General features: G+C 37.7%; 13 protein-coding genes across 13 annotated transcripts; 6 read left to right on the forward strand and 7 right to left on the reverse strand.

Annotated features, from left to right (window-relative positions):
* Positions 1–939: 939 nt before the first annotated feature.
* BDF20DRAFT_904605 (Six-hairpin glycosidase-like protein) lies at positions 940–2,708 on the forward strand (the record flags this gene model as incomplete). The annotated part of the gene is made up of 4 exons (XM_053083053.1): positions 940–1,007; positions 1,096–1,167; positions 1,240–1,454; positions 1,570–2,708. The coding sequence occupies 4 exons, from the start codon at positions 940–942 to the stop codon at positions 2,706–2,708; spliced, it is 1,494 nt and encodes a 497-aa protein (XP_052938919.1).
* Positions 2,709–2,965: 257 nt separating this feature from the next.
* On the reverse strand, positions 2,966–4,672 carry BDF20DRAFT_273512 (uncharacterized protein). The gene is made up of 4 exons (XM_053075054.1): positions 4,517–4,672; positions 4,261–4,407; positions 3,287–4,157; positions 2,966–3,224 (listed from the first exon to the last, which is right to left on the reverse strand). Coding segments are annotated over exons 1-4 (1,053 nt in total). The 5' UTR covers positions 4,551–4,672; the 3' UTR covers positions 2,966–3,223.
* A 596-nt stretch (positions 4,673–5,268) lies between these two features.
* Positions 5,269–6,158, reverse strand: BDF20DRAFT_832474 (uncharacterized protein; the record flags this gene model as incomplete). Its single annotated transcript, XM_053078544.1, has 4 exons — positions 5,269–5,355; positions 5,534–5,786; positions 5,826–5,904; positions 6,071–6,158. 4 exons carry the CDS (start codon positions 6,156–6,158, stop codon positions 5,269–5,271), a joined length of 507 nt encoding a protein of 168 aa, XP_052938921.1.
* A 1,899-nt stretch (positions 6,159–8,057) lies between these two features.
* BDF20DRAFT_274002 (vesicle transport protein) lies at positions 8,058–8,934 on the reverse strand. Its single transcript, XM_053075055.1, has 2 exons — positions 8,574–8,934; positions 8,058–8,487 (listed from the first exon to the last, which is right to left on the reverse strand). Exons 1-2 carry the CDS (start codon positions 8,720–8,722, stop codon positions 8,139–8,141), a joined length of 498 nt encoding a protein of 165 aa, XP_052938922.1. The 5' UTR covers positions 8,723–8,934; the 3' UTR covers positions 8,058–8,138.
* Positions 8,935–9,146: 212 nt separating this feature from the next.
* BDF20DRAFT_814466 (uncharacterized protein) lies at positions 9,147–9,437 on the reverse strand (the record flags this gene model as incomplete). The annotated part of the gene is made up of 1 exon (XM_053076980.1): positions 9,147–9,437. The coding sequence occupies one exon, from the start codon at positions 9,435–9,437 to the stop codon at positions 9,147–9,149; it is 291 nt and encodes a 96-aa protein (XP_052938923.1).
* A 148-nt stretch (positions 9,438–9,585) lies between these two features.
* BDF20DRAFT_850885 (pyridoxal phosphate-dependent transferase) lies at positions 9,586–11,444 on the reverse strand. Its single transcript, XM_053079987.1, has 4 exons — positions 11,233–11,444; positions 11,122–11,169; positions 10,142–11,021; positions 9,586–10,056 (listed from the first exon to the last, which is right to left on the reverse strand). The coding sequence occupies exons 1-4, from the start codon at positions 11,293–11,295 to the stop codon at positions 9,680–9,682; spliced, it is 1,368 nt and encodes a 455-aa protein (XP_052938924.1). The 5' UTR covers positions 11,296–11,444; the 3' UTR covers positions 9,586–9,679.
* Positions 11,400–12,235, reverse strand: BDF20DRAFT_850894 (biogenesis of lysosome-related organelles complex-1 subunit 2-domain-containing protein). The gene is made up of 4 exons (XM_053079988.1): positions 11,962–12,235; positions 11,783–11,902; positions 11,619–11,723; positions 11,400–11,555 (listed from the first exon to the last, which is right to left on the reverse strand). The coding sequence occupies exons 1-4, from the start codon at positions 12,173–12,175 to the stop codon at positions 11,491–11,493; spliced, it is 504 nt and encodes a 167-aa protein (XP_052938925.1). The 5' UTR covers positions 12,176–12,235; the 3' UTR covers positions 11,400–11,490.
* Positions 12,236–12,822: 587 nt separating this feature from the next.
* Positions 12,823–13,370, reverse strand: BDF20DRAFT_850901 (uncharacterized protein; the record flags this gene model as incomplete). The annotated part of the gene is made up of 3 exons (XM_053079989.1): positions 12,823–13,002; positions 13,100–13,199; positions 13,275–13,370. Coding segments are annotated over 2 exons (240 nt in total), but the record flags the coding sequence as incomplete, so codon positions are not given.
* A 271-nt stretch (positions 13,371–13,641) lies between these two features.
* Positions 13,642–14,598, forward strand: BDF20DRAFT_814528 (uncharacterized protein; the record flags this gene model as incomplete). The annotated part of the gene is made up of 2 exons (XM_053076988.1): positions 13,642–14,079; positions 14,140–14,598. Coding segments are annotated over 2 exons (897 nt in total), but the record flags the coding sequence as incomplete, so codon positions are not given.
* Positions 14,599–14,678: 80 nt separating this feature from the next.
* On the forward strand, positions 14,679–15,266 carry BDF20DRAFT_809237 (uncharacterized protein; the record flags this gene model as incomplete). Its single annotated transcript, XM_053076581.1, has 1 exon — positions 14,679–15,266. A coding segment is annotated over one exon (588 nt), but the record flags the coding sequence as incomplete, so codon positions are not given.
* A 903-nt stretch (positions 15,267–16,169) lies between these two features.
* On the forward strand, positions 16,170–17,269 carry BDF20DRAFT_850917 (uncharacterized protein). The gene is made up of 5 exons (XM_053079990.1): positions 16,170–16,434; positions 16,504–16,548; positions 16,637–16,732; positions 16,815–16,929; positions 17,030–17,269. Exons 1-5 carry the CDS (start codon positions 16,378–16,380, stop codon positions 17,134–17,136), a joined length of 420 nt encoding a protein of 139 aa, XP_052938929.1. The 5' UTR covers positions 16,170–16,377; the 3' UTR covers positions 17,137–17,269.
* Positions 17,270–18,827, forward strand: BDF20DRAFT_850920 (histidinol-phosphate aminotransferase). The gene is made up of 2 exons (XM_053079991.1): positions 17,270–17,787; positions 17,878–18,827. Exons 1-2 carry the CDS (start codon positions 17,341–17,343, stop codon positions 18,592–18,594), a joined length of 1,164 nt encoding a protein of 387 aa, XP_052938930.1. The 5' UTR covers positions 17,270–17,340; the 3' UTR covers positions 18,595–18,827.
* Positions 18,828–18,851: 24 nt separating this feature from the next.
* Positions 18,852–21,202, forward strand: BDF20DRAFT_850926 (uncharacterized protein). Its single transcript, XM_053079992.1, has 2 exons — positions 18,852–19,255; positions 19,339–21,202. The coding sequence occupies exons 1-2, from the start codon at positions 18,937–18,939 to the stop codon at positions 21,069–21,071; spliced, it is 2,052 nt and encodes a 683-aa protein (XP_052938931.1). The 5' UTR covers positions 18,852–18,936; the 3' UTR covers positions 21,072–21,202.
* The last annotated feature ends 28 nt before the right edge of the window (positions 21,203–21,230 follow it).

A 21,230-nucleotide genomic window follows, 5' to 3' on the forward strand; every position in this document is an offset into this window, starting at 1 on the left:
ATAAAGTCAGCTTTGGGTGGCCAAAGACTTTGTATTGCACGAAGGACTAAAACTATACGGTGCTCATGTGTCGACTCAATCACTGAAGGATCTCATTGAATGTATACCTGTTATGTAATTGAACCGAACTCTAGTAAGGAGTTAGTATAGTTCAATTGTTAATACTTCTAATTGCGAGAGAAAAATTCAGAATATTCATATTACAGTACTTCTTTGAGACATCAAGCAAAATACTAAAAGGTCTAACAAACATACATCTTTTTTTTTTCTGTTCATATTATCGTCGGTCGGAATGAACGGTAAGAATGCATAATACCCAATCTACAGAGTGTCTTTATTTATATGATTTTGTTGTACATAGAGTTACCGCCAGCGAATACCAATTCACCGATCTAAAATGCGCCTTCATTACGTGCAATGGTAGGGAAACCGTACGACAAACTGCAATTGATCAGCCACTACACTGTTGTACACAGGGGCAAAGTCAACAGAATCGACCACTCTACGATAAAACGGCCCGAATTTCAAGCACCGCGAATGTAATACACGCTTTTAGGCAAAAAGTGTAAAAATAAAATTGACGGACGCACACACAAAACCGAACTGCAGCCGCCAACCACATTCGTTGTAAGAAATAACATTTCATGTCTTTTATTTCATTTTTTTTGGCTTTTTTTTTTTTTTTCTTTTTACATTTCGCTTTGATCACAAGTACACACGTTTAAATTTTATACATACATTGTATTTTATTTTATAAATCCTCTTCTGGGTTTTTCATAAAGAATAGATATGCGTCCGTTATCTATTAGTTTCAGTGGTTTAACGCTACTACTGTTGAGTGCAATCTTACCACAATATCATGCTGTCGAACAAGCAACTACAGATGGACCATCCAATCCTGAAGGCGTGACAGGAAACGTACATTACGCAAACTTGTTAATGCAGTCTCTATGGTTTTACGAAGCACAGCGTAGTGGAAAATTACCCTCGAATAATAGAGTGCCTTGGTAAGAGATGGAATTAGGAACGCCAGATAGATGTAATTTATAGTCATAAATGCTCAAATTGTCTTCACTTATGCCAATGTCGTTTTAGGCGTTCTGATTCAGCATTAGACGATGGCAAAGATAATAATGTCGATTTAACTGGCGGATACTATGATGCTGGGTAAGAACACTGCTCTTTGATTGGTTCAGAGGTCGCATTACATCTCTAAATGAGGGTATCTTCTATCTTTAGTGATTATATCAAGTTCAGTCTACCTCTATCTTATTCCTTGTCTATCGTTGCGTGGGGAGCTGAAGCTTGGTTTGATGGATACCAAAAAGCCAATCAAGTAGATTATTTAAAGGATATGCTAAAATGGGGCACAGACTGGCTTATCAAAGCGCATCCCAACAATGATACATTTTATGTGCAAGTTGGAGATGGCGATATTGACAATAATTACTGGGGTAGGTGATAAAGAAGACAGAGAAATCTCATTATGGGCTTATTATATCATTTGCATCTGTCAATTTTAGCTTTTTTTTTAACTAAATATAGTAAAATAATTTAATTTGGTATTAGGTCCTGACACAGGTATACCCAAGCCAAGACCATCTTACCAAGTCAATAGAACAGCAGTAGGAACCGACGCAGTAGCTATTTCTAGCGCCGCTTTAGCATCAGCATCTTACTTATTCAGAAACAAATTTAATGACTCAGCTTACGCCGATACCTTATTGACAAAGGCTAGTTCACTATTTGATCTGGCTGACACAGCAACTCCTAGAACTGTATATACCAAAGCAATTCCTGCGCTGGCTGATTATTATGCTACAAACACCTACACAAGTCAACTCACTTTTGCCGCTCTTTGGATGTACAAAGCTACAGCCGATTCCAATTATCGCACAAAGGCTTCGAATTACTTTGACCAGTTCAAACTAGGAGATACAAAAACCATCGGTGTGATGGATTGGAGCGACCAAACTGCTGCTGTTTATGTTTTGGGATCTGAACTCGATTCTAGTAACACAAAATATGCTACGGCCGCAAAGCAAGTCCTGGATACTATCATTAACAGTGGCAAAGGCTCACCTTGTACATTTACCAATGGAGATTTATTATGGTGTGACGGGTATAGTGACTCTAATTCCATGGTGCCTGCTCAAGACATGTCTTTGTTAGCTCTATTATATAGTCGGTTGGATGACACGAGGAAAGATAGTTACACCCAATTTGCCAAGAATCAAATTGATTATATGCTGGGAAATAATTTTATGGCCACGCCTTACGTGTGCGGTATCCATAAAAACTCACCACGTAATCCTCATCATGCTGGCGCGTCGGGCGGTACGGATATTGCCAATATCAACTCCTCTCCTCCCGAGGAAAAGCATCTTTTGTATGGTGCCATTGTGGGTGGGCCCGACAAGGATGATAAGTTCTATGATATCCGTGATGATTGGACACAGACTGAAGTAGCATTGGATTACAATGCCCCATTTCAAGGACTCATGGCTTACCAACTGAGCACTGGTGCCAATGATCCTCCGTATGTCACAATCACAAGAGACAGACCAAACGTCAGCAGACCTTCCAAAATGCCTGGATGGCTTATTGCTGTTATTGTTATTGTGGTTTTGTTTGTTGTATTTATAACAGCTTATGTTTGCTGGCTAAAGCGTGGATGTGGATTGTGTCGCAGAAAACAAATCGTTTAAAAAAAGATTACGTATTCATAGCAATCACAGTTTCGATCTTCTGTATAATTATTTAGAATTGTTATTTCCAATGCATATTTAAACTTTCAAATATACTATTAAAGCTAACTTTGAATTCATTTGGTATCTTCACTCCTTGACACGAGAAGAACTGATAAAAGATATTCAATTTTTGTTTCTTTTCAACATATTTTCTTCATCATTGGCTTGGAAACGCACAATTATCTAACCTTTCCGGTAGCTCACGTGGTCGTATTAAACATTTATGGTCATCCTTATGGACGGATAGGATTTGTTATTCTATACAGAAACTTTATTCTAAAACAAAAAATAGAAAAAAGGCGTATGTAGAAGGCACTGTACTAAAAATTGTCTATGATTGAGTGGAAGTGATTCACTGTAAATGGCGTACATTCTATACTCAAAGTACTAATAGCAATAGGTTACGCGGCATATATGACTAAAGTTTTACTATAGTTGTTTTTTCCTTTCATCGTTGCAAACTGCAACCTGAATCTTAAGGGGTAACATAAATAAACATACAAAAGATAAGGCTTTTCACAGGCTAGAAAATTTACCATATAGTGTTATCATACTGTTGTTGTAGGAGGAGTGTTGTTGTTGCTGTTGGTATTTTGGTATTGCTGTTATAATAGATAGCTGTAAATTCATTCTTTGTAGCTTGTTGCTGTTCAATTGTGTAAGTGTTACTGTCGAGCAACATCATATTCGTTGTAAAGTTGCCATCAACATTTTGAGCATCTGGTAAAAATTGTTGCCGAACACATTTCTCTATTTGGAAAGGATTGCCATTGTTCTCGTTGTTGATGAAAACAGCAAAATTGTCGGTCATATTTAAGCATTGGTAAGGCTGCTGTATATCATATATGCTTCCTTGCTGTAAGTAATGGAAATCGCTTTCTTGAGAATAGAACTGCTGGTAATTTGCGTTAATAGAGGGCGTGACATTGCCTGATATGGTTTGATGTTCCAGCATTTTACTCGTTGTACTTGCTGTAGTGGACGAAAGATTGCAGCGATGCTGGTTATTTGATGAAGTAGCAGCAGTTGTTGGCGCAGTGTAACCATATGCATAGTGTAACGTTTCATCCGATTCAGACAAATCCAACGAGATATTACTAATAATAGGTGAGGGTAATAATGATGATGCTGTAGATAATGATAATGATGACGAAGATGCTGAAGCTGTTGGTATTGAAGAATTTCCTTGAGGATAGCAAATACTATCTCTTAAATCGATGGTTAGAGCTTCATTTGCCATTTGATTATGATTCTTGCTAACAGAAGATGTATTGTGAAAATGAGCATGGCTATCGCTAATATCAGTGGTTGTATACTGGTATGTTAGAGGGCACACATTTACTGCTTGTGCCTGAGTAGTGTGTGCGTCGTCCAGTTGTTGTTCGTCTGCTGAACTCATCGAAGAAGCTATAAGTTCAAGTATATGAAAATAATGAAAGCTAAAATACATAAGTACAAATAGTGACCAATTATTAATTAAATTGTCATACAAGTTCATTACCTGATTTACTCTTTCTAACAGGAGCTTGGCGTTTCTTATAAGGTCCTCGTTTCACTCCCTTTTTACGTTCTTTTCGATCTGAATCTCTACAAGTTGCGGTTAACCCAAGTTTTATACAGCGGTTGCAAGGCCTTCCATCATCGCATTTCTTACACGCTTTCTGACAGTTTACTGCCAAGAAATTAGCAATATTTTAGTATCCAAGCCTGACGTAACTACAATAACAGCATTTATATGTGCCTTACCACAAGCATTTTTGACTTGCTTTCGTTTTGGCTTTTGTGAGGCTTGTTTATCATTATTTCTCAAAGCATGACTAACGTTAGCGTCGGTTAGAACCTCTTTTGAAGGATTAAATTGTATGTTGTGATTGTCGCTTAGATTGCTTTGTAAAATTTTGAATGTCATATTTTCTACTGCTGGTTTACTATCGTTGAGATAATTGCTGTTTGTATGACAAAATGGATAAGTTTGAGGTTGAATTTCACGAAACGTTGGTTGCATATGTGAGAGTATAGTCTTGCACGGAACAGAAAGCTTTTGTTCAAGGTGATAATAATATTTGAAAGGAAAAGAACCGTGTAAACTGCAAAAGTAATAATTTATAAGAGCTAGAACAGAGGAAGTACAACTCGAAATGGTTTATTTTTATTTTATTTTTTGATGGGACAAAGAAATATAAAAAGATCCAATATAGAAATTTGGAAAGATTCGCCACTGCTCGTTTAATATTTGTGGGTGGTTTATCATTGTCACGTTGTTGAGACAATTTATTATCGTACATTACTTCACACATGGTTAGTATGGTGATACACTGTGGCAATAACTTTCCAGTTAAATTTGTTCGAGTCTCGAGTCAAAAACCATTTTGATCAACAACCACAAGAAACAAACCCTAAGCCAAAAGGCACTCATAGTTTGGACGTAGTATTTGCGTTTTACGCCAAAGACCCAGCATATAGACGGATGTATGTGAGTGTCTCTTTTGCAAAGAAAGCGTTATTAGAGTAAATAAGCTTATTTCTCATCTGCAACCATATAACTATGACGCAATGATACCATAACCATTATAAGGCTACTGCCGGGTAATCCATAATGAGCTTTCTATCATTGCATGCAGATTATAGAAACTGTGTATAAAAGAATTCTTTATAGCTGTATAGCATTTGCTATTCTCACATACATATCATTTTGAAAAGCTTCTTTCAGATTTTGGAAACACTCATTTTGCTATATACTTCTTCTATTTACCTCTGTCTTGTATTATTTTCTCAAATTTTACTTGACACAGAATTTTGATTACATAAACAAAAGGCTGTTCAATGAAGGATAACAAAGATTCTGGAATATTTACGTGTGTTACCTCGAGAAAATTTTGCACGAATGTTATTACATCTGATAAACCTTTATTTGGACAGCAATACTTTTGAAAAATATACGGTGTGTAACATGGAGCTGATTCGGTACACTTTAGTCGTGAAAATGTAATTTCAAAAGGAAGTGAGACAGCACTTATTGAACAACTCCTTTCCATGCTTTTCAAAAAGAGAGTAATACGACATGCGTACTCTTACCATACCTTATACATTATAATTCCAGGCGTCCATCCGTCAGAAATATATCTGAAGCCTGTTGATTGTTTTTGAGCCTCTACTATACCGTAGCTTATAGATCAATTAGAGTTATCTGTGAGCTTCATCCAGAGCATTTACTTTATTGAGTAACTCAATCATGCACTATATTCCATGCTTTCAATTTACTATCTGGCTGCTATACTTGATAGATAATCTAGAAATGATAGCAACGCACAATAGCTTACGTTTGTCTATAGTTACCTTTGTTTTACGATACAGGATTAGAATACAATTCATTATAGTAATTACTTTCACACGAATTCTTAATCGCATCAATAGTAAATTACTTGATCAGGTTCGCGACGGCTCCTGGATGAGGATGCAACGGGTTTCCGTCGATGAAAGCCCTTCTCTTTTTACTCACGACTAGCATAGGATGGCCAATAATTTGGTAACTTTATGAGTGCGAATGAATAAAAAAAAACCATTAAAAACAATTTGAAGTTTTGTAGGCATTTCTGCAAAGAATTACGCATATTCAGAACTGCATAAATAGCCAAAGGAAGCACCTTTATGAGATAGGATAAATATGATAAAGTGGCGATGAATATCAGTCATCGTTTCCACAGTTACTAACCAAATTGACAGTAGTCAATATCCATTCTTTAAAAGTCTTTTTGACGAGAGAATGTCATGATCGTGTCAAGAAACGTAAAGGAGATTTAGCAATAGCGATACAAAAGTAATAATGTATTAAGGTCAAATTACATTGAGCTCACTGCTTTCAGTTCCATAACAAATAACTCTTGAATAAATTGTTCAAGTTCTTAGCTACTAACATTATTGGGCATGTCTAACGTATATTATAATAGCTACGTTGCTAGAGCATTTCAATATGTCAACTATTTCCAACTCTAGCCTTTTGGACTTTTCAGGATTCTTTGACCTGTAAGAAATGCTCAGATGAGATTGAAAAAGCGCGCAGATGTGGTGTTTCCATACCGCCTTTTCTCTAAACTATTGTTAATCCGCTTTTTGAGTCAGTATAAAACTGGATTGAAGCAGGAAGTAAGACGCACCATAGCGATCAAAGAATTATAATAGCATTGATAATCGTAGATTTGAGTTCGTACTGCTTACAACCATCTAAAATAATACATTCTTACATGCTCCTACAAATAAAAACTTTCTTCTAACATTTTGTACGTTGCGAGCGTTCCAGAGCCTGATTGATAATATAGTAAAAGTATCAAATAAACTCACTCCATACTTCGTCACAAGGCTTTAAGTGCCATATCATAGCGTTCTCAAGTAGAATACAAATAAGTTAAGAGTAGGATTTATCACAGTTAATAGATACATTTTACAACAGTCACAGATAATCCAGCATAGTTTTAGCTATGTAGTATGCATCTGGCTCATAATATTAGTAGTATGTTAGAGCTCAATCAAATTCACCTCCGTAGTGAATATGGCACTCACGTAGCCTACGATTAATTAAAACTGTTGCTTCGCTTCGTTAAGGGCATTATATCCTCTTACAGGGTAACGCTATGACAAAAAAACCTCAAAGCTAACTCGATAGAAAAGCAAATTTATATGTATCTTTGTAAAGTTTTAGTATCTACTAAATCGCAAAACCGGGTATGAGCTTCAAAAACCAATCTAAATGATTAGCTCCAAATCACAGAACATAAGACAACACTGTTTTAAAGTTTCATAGACATGTTCATTTGATAAGACTAATAGATAGTTGTAATGTAGTACTGATTGTCAAAAGTGAATGAATATAGCCGAATGCGAACCATTTTTTTGGCTATCAGCAATTGGTGTATCCTTCTTTGGTCATTAGTCAATAATTGGGTGCTTTTCGCCTTCTTCGATTTGATCTCTCGGGGCATCGTGGTCAACAAGCATGGTATTGAACTTATTACAAGACTGAAAAAACAGACGGAAATATTCTCTCTTGGGCGACACGAAGAATAGTAAGAATGTGGCGCCAGACTTGCAAGTAGGTAAACGGAATGAAAGTTCTGGGTTACCTCGGCTTAACAGCATTGCAATGTACCGATAGTGTGTAGATACAAATTTAGAACAGACACTTTCCCGCAAATATATGGCAAAATTGTAACGCAATTAAACAGGCAGTTTATCACAGTGTTGGAACTACTTCACCTCCTTTTCTTTGTTATACCTGTTGGCCAAATGAATTATCTATATTGACCGAGGTATTGGGATAATTACGGCCATTCATTTTGTACTTGAAAAAAGCTGATATATTAGATTTATTGCTTTTCAACAAAGCTTGCTCAGTTAAGGTTTGGGTAGGTAGCGAATGGTGAAGTAGACGAGTACAAACATGATAACCACGAATAAAACAACGAATAGGGACATAAAACTAGTTCCCCAAGATTTGGAGTAATGCTTATCCAATCTCTGCCTTTCTAATGTCATTTTCTCTAAATTGTTCTCTACTGTTTTTGTTGCCTCCTGCAATACATAGTCATCTTTCGACAAAATATCACCAAATGCTTGGCTATTTAATTTAAGTTGCTTTGCCATACGTCCCAAATCTGTTGTCAATTCATCGTGTAATTGACGGTGATGTTGTAGTACATGTTCGATATTGGTTGTCTCATTTTCACGACTGACACTCGATTTTCTGTCGAAGTAAATAAAAGTATGTATTCGCGTTTAGTAACCATTATGTGATGGTTCTAGCAGAAACTTTTGGCTAAACTCAAATACCTTTGACGTAGACCTGCCATTGATGTGGATGACTCCTTTTGTGGCACCTCATCTTTCCGCTCGCAACTGTCTTTGTTAGCTCTATCTGTTTCTTCCTCAACGGCTTCCTCGTCTGTTTGTGTATATACTTGCGCTTCCGAATCATCCATTGCCAATAAATCCTATATAACTCATCAGATTCAGTACATTGCAAAATGACATATAAAGAGAAAGTACGAAGTAAGTACCTTTTGTCTCTCACTTTTACCAGAAGCTACTTCTTCCTCTTGCTTCTTCAACTCTATTAGCCAATCAGGATCAACATTCTCGAATTGTTTTAACTTCTCCATGTGCCTTTTCTTAGCTAGTCTTGCTTCTATTATGCCCTTCTCCACATCCACTTGCTGAATCAGTGATAAGATTGAGATCCTCAATATTTAGCCTGCATTCACAAAAAACTTTAGTATTACTAACCATTGTATGCTGCGAAACGGATTCCACCAGTTGCTGTATCCGATTAGCGTAGGCTGTGCTATGTCTAACAAAGTTTGCACAGAGAGAATCAGCTTCTTACAGCTTGATTTGAATTTGGAGTCATCGACGTCTTTCACTTACTGCTTGTGTTTTAAACTTTGTTCCAATTCTGTCAGATGGTTCACATACTATAAGACATGAATAAACAGAATTGCTTAGTTGAAGGGTTGATGTTATGCATGACAATTGGAAGGAAATCGTGTGTACAAGTTGAATTATTGATCTTACAGCTGCATATTTTCTCTTCTCGGATGCTGTCCACAACTCAATAGATTGTTCTTTAAGTTTTTTTTCACAACTAATCAAAAGTCGGCGTAAATTGATCTCATCTATACTGGTTGTAGTTAGCATTTTGGAAATTCAGTTTGTTTCTATTCAAAACTATCAAGTGGTGTGGAAAGGTTGGCGGATCTGATAAATGCTTCTAGCGGCGGAACTAAATTTTTATGCAAAAGGAAGTGGAAATAAAAAAGCGAGAATGATAGAAGATAAATTCAAGAAGCAAGCATACTCGTACAAGTTGATACAGATGTTAGCTTTTATTCGCATTACAGTCATAATAGAAAAAAGTATAAAGATGCAAACGGTTAAAATCAAATTGAACGAAATTGCTCCAAAGCACCAGCAAACTTGTTAACACCTTCTATAATCTCTTCTTTACCGATATTCAAAGGTGGTATAATACGTACTGTATTACAACCGGCAGTGACAATCAATAAGCCACGTTCTCGTGCCATCTTAACAATGGGTGAAGGATCTTTATTGAACTCTACGCCAATTAAGAGACCTTTTCCACGAACCTCTTTGATGGTGTCAGGGTATATTTCCTTCAATTGATTCAGCAAGTCTTTAATATATTCGCCATGTTCATTGACAGAATTGATAAAGTCAGGAGTAGTAATACGTTCGAGAACATGTAAGGCAACGGCTGAGGCCAATGGATTACCGCCAAAAGTAGTACCATGTTCACCTATCAATGACAAAAAGCAGCATTGATTGTATGAACTTCCACTTCTTTACTGTTTTGATCAACTGAACGACTTCTTATGCCTTACCTGTCTTAATGAAGTCTCCCACTTTTTTGTTAGTCATAATAGCGCCGATGGGAATACCATTTGCCAATGGCTTGGCCAAGGTCAAGATATCAGGCGTGCATCCTGATACATGTTGGTGACCCCATAATTTTCCAGTACGGCTCAACCCACATTGAATTTCATCAAAAATTAATAGAGCATCTGTTTCATCACAACGCTGACGAATAGCTTTTAAAAACTTGTCGGTAGCTGGATGAACTCCACCTTCGCCTTGTATAGGTTCAATGATCACACCACATGTGTTCTCGTTGATACAATCGAGAGCTGATTGTAGATCGTTGAATTCACTCGTCTTTATGTTTGGAATGAGAGGCTCGAAAGGTTTCTGGTATTTATAATTACTCGTCACAGAGAGAGCACCCATGGACCGGCCATGAAAAGAATGAGTAAAGCACACAATTTCTGTCTTTTGATCGCCATTAGCGAACTGTTTACCCCATTTACGAGCGAATTTTAATGCACCCTCGTTGGCTTCTGTTCCTGAATTAGCCAAGAATAATTTACTAGCCCATTGTCCACCCGGAGAAGCATGAGTGATATCAACTAATTTCTTGGCTAATGCACCTGCATTTTCATTGTGATAAAGGTTGCTGATATGAACTAACTTTTTGGCTTGGTTGTAGATGACCTCAGCAACTTGAGGGTCAGCATGACCCAAAGCAGTGACAGCTATACCGGCTGTGAAGTCAAGATATTTACGCTGATTACTGTCGAAGACGTAGCATCCTTTACCATGACTGATGACAAATTCCGGACGAGCATATGTAGGGATAGTGTAGTTATTGAATTCTTCGATTTGATTTCTAGTCGCTTCAGGTACGTTGGAATCCAAATGCGTCAACTAGGAGGATAGGATTTTTCCCACAATTTAAAACAAGGTTAAACAACAAACAACTTATAGGCGCAAGATCTGAATCGGCAGTATTGAAGGTGAAACAAACCTCTTTGATGGGCTTTATTAAGCTGCTGGAAACAGCATAGGAACGTTTCTGTCAAAAAGACTGAACGTATTAATGATAAATAGTTACCAAACAACTTTAGAGTAAGCCTACCAAAATTTGGACGTGGGCAGGCTTAACTGTCGCAGCAGTAAGCTTAGCAAGTCTTTGATACATAGCTTGAGTACGTTTGCAAGGGCAGACAAGTGCGCAAGCAGAATAAAGAAAGAAGAGATAGATCAGGCAACTCCAGACGTTCTATTATTACATCTGCTTTTTTTTTTTTTTTTGATCTCCTATCGAAATGCACACTTTACACAAGCTTTATACTTCATGAGTCATTTACTAGACGTATCCCTCCTTTATTAAAATTTATCTTTTTCTCGGTGAGGATGTGGCAGTAGACGTGGTGGGCCTCAAATTGACCAATTTAGCCTCTATTATATGGTCGCCATCAATTGCAATGCGTAATTTTTTGATTGTTTGTCTCTATACCTTACCTAAATATTGTGAATACTCGTCAAGTGCTTTTGCTGTCCTTTCCATTTGTACTGATTTTTCATGAATATCTTCCACTTGCTGTATGAAGTGATTGAACTCATTATCTAATAGAAATAGTTGTTATTGTATTTTCTTTCATGCACTGAGTTATAGTTTAGCTTACACGACTTTTGTAGTTTAGACATTTCTTTTGTCAAGTGTTGAGTCATTTGGTTTATTTGGGTATATTTTTCTTTTGTTGCTTTATTCATCTCTTCCAATAATTGACAATCGTCAACGGTTACTAGCATTACAAAATGGGTTAAACAACTGCTAAAATAAATGTTTCTTGGTGACGCTTACATTTCAGCTCTGCATTGGTATAGTCTATGAATCGCTTATATGCCTCTTGTGTCAGCTTTTTTATATGTTCTTGGTTTAAACCTTTTGTATATTCATCAGCTTTTAATATATTTGACGGCTCATCCGTTTTATTAGCGAATGTCTGTAACGTTGCTTTCGATAAGCCACTAGCTGCTGATTCCGTGCTCATCGGGCTACTTTCCTCCTTTGACATTTCAAAAATGAATTAATTGAAAAGCTCGACAGGTCGGAGCCGTACTGTTTCCAAAATACGTTTTAAACATAGATTTTATTACATAATATTAATTTTTTTAAAGCTTAATGGACACGAGATATTAAGCTTATCTAAATTGCCCAGGGCAGCTCCAAAGGCTGAAAAGAATCTAAAAACCCCTTAGGGCTCAAGGGTAAAAAGGATTATGTACTAAAGGATTGTGGGAGGGGAAGAGGGTAACCAGTCGAGCAATAGGTGCCCTAACCGAGGGGTTGTAGGCGGCTCTTGAGAGTGGTGTAAGTAGTCGAGTTCAAACAAAATGTGACAAAGTGCTGGCCATAGGAAATGCCAGTTTTGTATTTGGAATGGGCTGTAGATCGGATGTGTGGGAAGACGGTTAAGGACATAGGATATGGGATCACAGACTGATGTGGGGAGTCGTAGGCGGTGGTTCTTTCCGAAATACAGTGTTTTAACTGCTATTTCAGACTTTTCACAAATTTTATTGGACACTATTAAATCTTAATTTAGACAACTTTCAATTTTTTTTACGATGAAGCGGTATATTATTCTTGGACGATTTCGCTGATAATCAATTATCCAATATCATCCAAGCAGCATTAAGGATGGCGTACAAGCTAGTCCTAAAAATGAGTCTTCATAGTAAGGAAGTCGCTAAGAAAACTCTTATTGGCGTGACTTTGCAATAGGACGAGCTACAAAAAGCTTGACAACTTTTTCGTCAAATGACGATGTGTTATAAGACCCAACCAGATGTTCGTCAGTGCCTTTTTCGGAACTTTGCCCAATGATAAAGACGTGTCTTTCTTTTCTCGCGTTTTGTTGTCAAAGTTAAATTATAATGAAGAGGTTCTTTTAAACGAGAATAAGATCCCTTCTTTTCCGTATTTCGCTTTTTGTAACTTACAGCTCTATTCATGTACAAAAGTTTCATTATACAGAAGATTAGATCTATTAAAGAAAAGCATAAGAACCAGGTTAAAAGGAACCCATTTGGTAAAATGCTTGATAATTGTAGGAGAACCGTCAGATCAAGATATAAGGATTTTGATATTTGTTGCAACTTTTTAGAACATACCAAGTGTCGAGACTGCTATGAACCAGGTCATTTTGACAAGCGTTATTACAAATGCAAGTATTACAAAGCCGTAAAAGCTGATGATGGTAAGCAATAAACCTAAATCTATCTTACACACAGCACTTAATTGCTTGTGAGTAACCTCCTAAAAGTTGGTAGCAGTGGCAAAAAGAGAAAACAGAGTGACCAAGTGAAAGAGAAGAAGAAAGCAGTTAAACGGAAAAAGACCACCGCACAAGCTGCAAAGTGCCTCAGCTGTGGACAAGATGGCCATACCACTGCTCGTTCGCCGCAATGCCTCAAACACACGCCTTCAAAAGAAGAACTCATTTCATCTGTTCTTGGTGATGATGCTACTGTATTCACAAGAAAGCTTCCCATCGACAGTGCGGTGTTACCAACCTTCCGCGAGAAATTCAGAGAAAGAGTCATTTCGTGCTGCAATGACATTAGGGCTATTGTGTTTCGTTCGCAACTATTTGTTAACGCTTATCTCATCCATAATAAGAAAGACACACCAAAAGAAATTTTCACCCCACAGTTCTGGTATTCGGTTGGACAACTTGTAACAGGTAAAACAGTAACCAACAAGAAAGCAATAAATGATTCCATGAAAAACTTCTATAAGCAGTTCAAAGAGAAGCATCCAGCTGTCGAAGTAAGATATAGCTTCACCAAAGGCTATAGCCAATGCTTGACAGAAGCTTGTAAAGAGCTCAGTACCACATATACAAACAGCATTGTTGAGCTTTTTGAGCAGCGAATGCTCAAATATCTATACTATACCTTGCAGAATATGTTCCCGGTAAGGAATAACTTTACATTAAACCAAACAGCAGCAAACTCAATATTCTTTTCTCTTTAGAGCATGGTAAAGCGCGATGTTGACGAAATCGCAACAAAATACTGCTATCAAGTGATTTGCAAAGGCGAACCCGAATGGCCTGATAAAGTCAAGTTAAGCAGTGATGACAAATTAAGAATAGATAATTTGTGCAAGAACTTTGCAGACCTTGTGGAGGAAAAGGTTACACTTTTATCATTGGCGGCCGATCCTGTCAAATTTGTCAAGCCCTTGTGGTTTATCCAAGACTACTACGAAGAAGAGCATTCTAATCATCTTGCCTACGATGTTCGTAGGTTACCATTACCTCATCGCTTCTTCCCTTTTCCAACACCCTCAGTATCATGGCGCTTCATTACCATCAGCATAAATGCCCTTGCTCCTTTTTTATTTCCTGGAAGACTTGTAAAGGGTTATTGGAATCAACTTGAACAATTTTGGAAAGTGTTCAACTTCAAAAAGTTAGGCTTCAGAAGGTAAAGTAAATAGCACTCTGCTAAAAGACTCTGTTCTCAAGATTATTCTTTCACTTATAACATAGTATTGCTGAGTTAAAGACAAACACAAGTATGCTCTTCAGGAATCTCATTCGATCTGATGGCTTCACTGTAGACTTCCTATTTAGTCGTAAGAAGAAACCAAAAGAAGACGCCATCATTGATCATCATGACTTGACGTTGGAAGACTTCTCCTATGAAGAAATCACGACAAACTACAGACCCACATTTGTTGATCCTGGCCGAAAGACCGTATTTACAGCAGCAATCGGGTTAGAAACAAACAGACATGAGATACGGCGCTGCTCGACAAAAGAATATTATCACATGACGGGTAGTACTCGTGTCAATGCAGAATTAGAAAGGAAAAAGGCCGGTTGTACGATAAAAGCGATAGAAAGCAATATACCGAGTAGTAAAACAGGCTCGCCTGAAAAGTATAAGAGATATACTATTTACATACTACAACATTTAGAGATCCTGTTCTCATTCTATGGGCCAGGTATGGGTGAAACAAGGTTCCGTCTGCATCAAGGCAGACAGCGTGCTGCAGACATGATGGTGAACATGCTCGTCGATGGAGGGATCAAATACGACAAAGAATTACGGAAGAAAAGAAAGGAGGAACAGATGAAATGGCCAAAGAAGAAGGGCAAAATTAAGCATAAAAAAAGAAGAAAGAAGACGAAACAGAAAGTGAAAGTAAAACAGGAAGAAGAGAAGGAGAAGGAGAGCCGGGAAGAAGAAGAGACAAAGAGCGATAACCACGTTCGGTAGGTCTGTAGCGATTAACTGTCCACTGAATTTGTGATACTCAATCTTCTACTGTCTTCCTTCAACAGACGATGGGCCCCTGAGAAATTCAGGCTGAGTGATCGCAAAAAAGTTCCTCTGGTTGTATTTGGTGACGGCATGTTCAATAAATCCGCCGTTCATCTAAAAGGCCTTAGAACTGGTGTCGTTGGTGTTCTGTGGCGTGCATTGAAGCGAAGAGGGGCTGCTGGTGATCTCCTTGCCGTTACAATTGATGAATACTTGACATCACGCATATGCAATTGTTGTCGCTCAGACACATTGAAAGCATTAGACACCGTGCGTGGCTGTAGTATCCTTGTTTGCAAAACCTGTAAGATACTATGGAACCGCGATGTCAATGCAGCAAAAAACATGATGGCCATCAGCATTTCGGTATGGAAAGACAAGGAACGTCCTACGGAGTTCAGCCGGAAGACAACTTCTTAGTCTTTTGATATTTATTATCGCCAGAACGAAACTGGCTTGATATTTACAGGTAAACGTCTCCATTTTAGTGTAGTTCGATCTTCAAACTCTAACTCAATCGTCTCAAAATTTTGGTCATTCCATCCGGTTATTTTTAAGCTGCGTCTAAACCCGCAGTTAAAAAACTGTAAGGTGAAATTTCCACCCTTGGATGCTGCTCTAGGATCTTTACTGCTCCAATGGATGTCTCCCCATAATCACTCAACCTTGTGATAAACTCGTTTTTACCCTTGATCTTGAAGGGCTTTTTAGATACTTTATAAACAGTCGGATCTGCCCCGGGCAATTTTATATAACATTGTGCCCACTGGGTTTTAAAGAAAATATTTTGTCAATAAAAACCTCTCTTTAAACGTAAGGTGAAATTCATGCAGGAGGAACAACGCGTCACTTTTAACATTCAATTAAACTACTTCATACACCCATCTTTCCTTTCCTAAGCCTCTTCTACCCACCCAACGGCCTCTTTTTAGTATAGATAATGGCTAAAACAAAGCAGTACGTAGACGATGACAGCGACGTTGACAAAGAGTACAAGGTGAATAGCATTCTTATACAGTAGCGATTTCGAAGCAGAACCTGACATCTCCAGGCGTGATTTATGTAGCCTCAAGTGAGCAACGAAGAAGATGAGGAAGAATTTGAAGAAGAGGTTTGTCTATGCTTGTGTGCATTATGAGCGAACCTTATCCAATATCAGAAGGGAGTGCTGACCCATCCACTTGTTTTACGTTCTGCAGAGCTCGCCAGCCCAAGGAGCATCTTCTTCAAAAAAGAGACAAAGAGAAGATGAACCAGATGTTCAGCGTGATAAGGACGGTAATGCCTTTTTTCCTGTAAGTTGACAGTAAACCGACTGCAAATCAACGGACTCTATGCAGATCGCAAACTGAGATCTGAATGTTTCGATCGTAATAGCTCTCTGCAAAGAGAAGATTAACTATTCGCCCTTTCAAAACTGGTGAGCCTTCTATCGATATCCGCGAGTTTTATTCAGATAAAGCCACCCAAGAAATGAGACCAGGCAAAGCAGGTAGTGTATACGGAATAAGCAAAGATATGTACGATCAAAGTTAAAGAGAAAAAAAAAACGTACTTAAGAGAAATAATTCAATCTCTATCACACATTACAGGTATTTGTTTGCCCATTAATCAATGGAACCAAATAGTAGAATTACTACCTGTTATCCAACAAATAGTAGATTCAATGGGTGGAACGAAATCAAAGAAACAAAAATAACAGCGCTCAAGTGATTTTTCCCAAACTAGGCACAGCTTCAGAGTGACTCACCGCGTTTAAATTGACATTTTCATTACCGCTTTGAAATTAAAAAAATAAAAAAGAACTACGATTTCTAAACGTTTATCCCTTCCCTCCTTTGCTTTTTCTTACTTTTGAATCGTGTCCTGCCATACCGTCTTTCGTATACAGCAAGCATATAATATGTCATCTTCATTTGATCTTACAAAAATTATACGTCCCAATATTTTGGCTTTGACACCTTATCGTTGCGCTCGTGATGATTATAATGAAGGCATCTTACTCGACGCCAATGAAAATGCTTATGGTCCCTCTCTAGCTAATATCGAAAAACATCACCAAGAAGGCAATCTCCACCGATATCCAGATCCTTATCAAGTACAAATCAAGGAGCGACTTTTGAAATTACGTAGAGGATTGGATAGTACCAAACAACTTTTCTTGGGCGTAGGATCAGATGAAGTGATCGACTTATTGATACGTATTGCATGTGTACCCGCCAAAGACAAAATTCTGATTACACCACCAACTTATGGCATGTATTCTGTTTGCGCACAAATTAATGATGTTCAAGTGGTCAAGTCTAAGTTAAATGTTGAAGAAGGAGCTTTTCAATTGGACTTAAATAGCGTAAATCTACTTGCTCAGGCGAAAGGAAAATTGACTAGAGGAAACCCAATGGATAACCTAATGAATTCTTAACTTTTTTACGTGAATTAGGTATTCGAAAATTTGAAGATTCACCCTGAAGTTAAAATTGTATTTTTATGCTCACCTGGTAATCCTACAGGTACATGTCTTCGTCACGAAGACATTCGTGCCATCCTCGATTCCGATTATAAGGGACTTGTCGTTGTAGATGAAGCCTATATCGATTTTGTCGTTGATAAAGAAGGCCAAGGTTCTGTTGCCTCCTGGGTTAATCAATACCCTAATTTGGTCGTTATGCAGACGTTAAGTAAAAGTTTCGGTTTAGCTGGCATTCGTGTTGGTATTGCCATCGGTCATCCAGACCTAATTCAAATCCTTAACAATACCAAAGCGCCCTATAATATTGGCACACCTAGTTCATTAGTAGCATTAGAAGCTCTTTCTGATGAAGGCCTTCAAAAAATGTATGACTATCGTGACCAATTGATTGCTCAACGTACAGTGATAATTGATAGACTGAACCAGATGGAAGGCACAGGTCGTATTTTAGGCGGTAACGATGCCAATTTTGTATTAGTAGAAATCTTGAACCCTCTCAGCAAAAAGCCTTGTAATGATCTCGCAGCCAAGGTCTATAAAATGATGGCCGAGGATTTGGGCGTAGTTGTCCGTTTTAGAGGAACAGAATATGGTTGTGAAGGATGTTTGAGAATTACAGTTGGCACTAAGGAAGAGAATGAGAAAATGCTCTCTATGTTGCAAAAGGCTATTAAATCTGTTAATTAGAAAAACCGAATATTAAAGAAGGTATCAATAAACGTTGCTTTTTGTTCAAGAATTGTTAAAAATCTTCTCGTATTCGATAAAGTTTTTAAAGAAAAATAGCGTTTTGACCACCAATAATGTGAGTTTTTTGCATAGATGCCAAATTATGGTATTCTAATGCAGTACGACCTTTTTTACAGCATTTGAGAGAAAGTCACGGAAAGAAGAATAAGGGAAAATTGCAAAAAAAAAAAAAAAAAAAAAAAAAAAAAAACCATTCATGGTTTATAACCACACAATCTCTATTCTAAATCGCCATACTGTTATCTAATCGATCTAACCCTCTATTGCTGTGAAATAACAATGGCTGAAAAGTTTTGTTATTCATTGTTGCAAATGACAACATTACAACTATTACAAGCAGCAGGGTTCGATTCTGGCAATACAAGTTCAGTTCAAACCCTAACCAACATTTTTGAAAGATACCTTGAGTTGTTATCGTCTACTGCGTTAGCTTATGCACAGCACAATGGTAAATCAAGTACTAGCATATACGATTTGTTGGAAGCTTTTGGTGAGCTTGGAATAGATATACCGTCACTTACAGACTGGATAAATGAAGAGACAAGGTCTTTAGCTCCGTCTTGGACAGAGCAAGCCGATCCTAGCAGAACATTAAAAGGTAAAAAGTCTTCACATGTCCAATTACTATGATGTAAATTTGTATACTTATTGATAATCATGTTTGTGTGTGCCTGCATATAGACACTATTCATAAAGGATTAGAACACCAAGAAGACATTATATATGAATATGGTGATCTATCGGACGTACCATCTGAAACAGTCATTACCTCATCGGACGACGAGAGTAGTATAGAAGAGTTATCAAAGGAAGGAGAAGCTGAAAAGGATACACTGCTAGGAAAAGTGTCTGATTTACCACACTATATACCCAAATACTTCCCACCATTTCCAGCTCTTGCATCGAATGAGGACGAAGAGATCCAACACGCTCCTGGACAGCCACTTCAAAATAATTTTTTTACTCACCAAAAAGCCTCAATAGAACAACAACAAACAGCTTTATATTCAGCACCTACGAAAGCAAATGATACCCTGCCTTTACCCAATATCGTCAAGCGAAAAGTCCGTCCTATTGAAAACCCTTTTATTCACTTAAAACCTTTTGAAGATTCCTTAATAGCATCTATAACGACATTAATGTCTGCTGACAATGACAGTGTTTCAGCTTCTGATATGAGAAAAGAACAAGTTGAACCCTTATCGTTGCAATTACTGACGAAAACAGACGGAAGAGACAACGTAACCAAAAACCTCGAGAATGAACATCTGCACGACAGCAATCTAACTATACCGCAGTCTATAAGTAATTCAGCAGAATCAATAAGTGCTGCTCTTAGGAAACGTAGAGGGGCTTTTGAAAAACTACAGCAACTCATCAAAAGAGTCAAATACGACGATGCAACTAGCAAGGACAACAATTACCGAAGTAATCATAACATTGAGGAGAGCAAATCGGAAAAGTCTAAGCGCTTTCTCTTAGAAGGCATATCGTTTTTGGAAGCTGAAATACGTAATGAAGCAGCACCAGGAAACACGCTATTTATAAAGAACAACAAAGGATTACTAGAGACATTAGTAACTCATGCAACACCGCCAATCGCTATACCCAAATTACTCGCGCCTAATTTGTTGTTGGATATACATCAGCCTGTCTCTTCTGGTATTGGTGCATCCTCAGCTTCAGGCACTAAACTACGATTGAATATAAGCAATTTGAGAAATACTGCATCTGGTCCAACAGGTGGGCAAGGACCAGGTAGAAAACATTCTGTAGGTGGTTTCACTATTGTTGAATCAGCGAAGAAACAACAGCAAAATAGAGAAAATAGTGAATTCGCACCACCACCATCTGTTCATTCGAGAACAAACGCTTCGGCAGAGGAATTGTCAACGAATTTGGAAGGAGAAGACGAAAAAGAAGGTAGCGGCTCTATAAGCGATAACATTGAAACAGGCAATAAAACCGTAATAGAAGGGAAAAAGGGGAGCATTAGCAGTAAGAGAAGAAGAAGCAGGAATAGTAATAAGGATAATGGTGGTTTATCCGCTCCTGAACGATCAAAAACAGCTCCTATATCTTTAGCAGCCTTAGCAGCTGGAGGTTCAGTGGGAAATACTGCATCCGAATCGGGGAAACATCAGAAACAAGATAAAAATACTAAAAGAAAGCTGACTATCAGTTTACCGAAAGCTGCGGCTATTAGCACTTCTGCTAATGCGAAAACGGATTCTGCAATGACCGCATCGCCCACTTCACCAATACTAAATAAAACCATATCTCATCAAGCGCCTGAAGCTAACCATGTTGCCCCATCCTCAAACGATACGACCACCGCCAGCACTAATATCATACCCAAGATACGATTTAGAATCAAATTACCTACCCCCGATACAGAACAACCGAAATCATGAATTATTTGCATATTTATATTTTTTCATCGCCTCAGTCCTATTTATTGCATAATACATCATTTCTCTAAAGAAAATTGCATCTTAATTTGTTATTTCTACACTGCAAGCATAATAAAAATTTTATGGTTTACATACAAAGACAAATTCTTTCAATATATG

This window comes from Mycotypha africana (genome assembly GCF_025528875.1).
Source record: "Mycotypha africana strain NRRL 2978 chromosome Unknown BDF20scaffold_2, whole genome shotgun sequence".
In the NCBI taxonomy this organism is placed as follows: domain Eukaryota; kingdom Fungi; phylum Mucoromycota; class Mucoromycetes; order Mucorales; family Mycotyphaceae; genus Mycotypha; species Mycotypha africana.

What these genes read in the sequence shown, in the direction of transcription:
- BDF20DRAFT_850926 (XM_053079992.1), top strand. Translation starts at nt 18,937, where the DNA reads ATGGCTGAAAAGTTTTGTTATTCATTGTTGCAAATGACAACATTACAA. An exon ending in TCCTAGCAGAACATTAAAAG is followed by an intron (nt 19,256 to 19,338) that starts GTAAAAAGTCTT and finishes GCCTGCATATAG; the next exon opens with ACACTATTCATAAAGGATTA.
- BDF20DRAFT_850894 (XM_053079988.1), bottom strand. Translation starts at nt 12,175, where the DNA reads ATGTCAAAGGAGGAAAGTAGCCCGATGAGCACGGAATCAGCAGCTAGT. An exon ending in TACCAATGCAGAGCTGAAAT is followed by an intron (nt 11,903 to 11,961) that starts GTAAGCGTCACC and finishes TTGTAATGCTAG; the next exon opens with TAACCGTTGACGATTGTCAA. An exon ending in CGAGTATTCACAATATTTAG is followed by an intron (nt 11,556 to 11,618) that starts GTAAGGTATAGA and finishes ACCATATAATAG; the next exon opens with AGGCTAAATTGGTCAATTTG.
- BDF20DRAFT_850920 (XM_053079991.1), top strand. Translation starts at nt 17,341, where the DNA reads ATGTCATCTTCATTTGATCTTACAAAAATTATACGTCCCAATATTTTG. An exon ending in TTCAATTGGACTTAAATAGC is followed by an intron (nt 17,788 to 17,877) that starts GTAAATCTACTT and finishes TACGTGAATTAG; the next exon opens with GTATTCGAAAATTTGAAGAT.
- BDF20DRAFT_274002 (XM_053075055.1), bottom strand. Translation starts at nt 8,722, where the DNA reads ATGGATGATTCGGAAGCGCAAGTATATACACAAACAGACGAGGAAGCC. An exon ending in ATGGCAGGTCTACGTCAAAG is followed by an intron (nt 8,488 to 8,573) that starts GTATTTGAGTTT and finishes TTACTTCGACAG; the next exon opens with AAAATCGAGTGTCAGTCGTG.
- BDF20DRAFT_850917 (XM_053079990.1), top strand. Translation starts at nt 16,378, where the DNA reads ATGGCTAAAACAAAGCAGTACGTAGACGATGACAGCGACGTTGACAAA. An exon ending in AGGAAGAATTTGAAGAAGAG is followed by an intron (nt 16,549 to 16,636) that starts GTTTGTCTATGC and finishes TACGTTCTGCAG; the next exon opens with AGCTCGCCAGCCCAAGGAGC. An exon ending in ACGGTAATGCCTTTTTTCCT is followed by an intron (nt 16,733 to 16,814) that starts GTAAGTTGACAG and finishes CGATCGTAATAG; the next exon opens with CTCTCTGCAAAGAGAAGATT.
- BDF20DRAFT_273512 (XM_053075054.1), bottom strand. Translation starts at nt 4,550, where the DNA reads ATGATAAACAAGCCTCACAAAAGCCAAAACGAAA. An exon ending in TCACAAAAGCCAAAACGAAA is followed by an intron (nt 4,408 to 4,516) that starts GCAAGTCAAAAA and finishes ACTGTCAGAAAG; the next exon opens with CGTGTAAGAAATGCGATGAT. An exon ending in CCAAGCTCCTGTTAGAAAGA is followed by an intron (nt 4,158 to 4,260) that starts GTAAATCAGGTA and finishes TTGAACTTATAG; the next exon opens with CTTCTTCGATGAGTTCAGCA.
- BDF20DRAFT_850885 (XM_053079987.1), bottom strand. Translation starts at nt 11,295, where the DNA reads ATGTATCAAAGACTTGCTAAGCTTACTGCTGCGACAGTTAAGCCTGCC. An exon ending in CTGCCCACGTCCAAATTTTG is followed by an intron (nt 11,170 to 11,232) that starts GTAGGCTTACTC and finishes TCTTTTTGACAG; the next exon opens with AAACGTTCCTATGCTGTTTC. An exon ending in GGGAGACTTCATTAAGACAG is followed by an intron (nt 10,057 to 10,141) that starts GTAAGGCATAAG and finishes TGTCATTGATAG; the next exon opens with GTGAACATGGTACTACTTTT.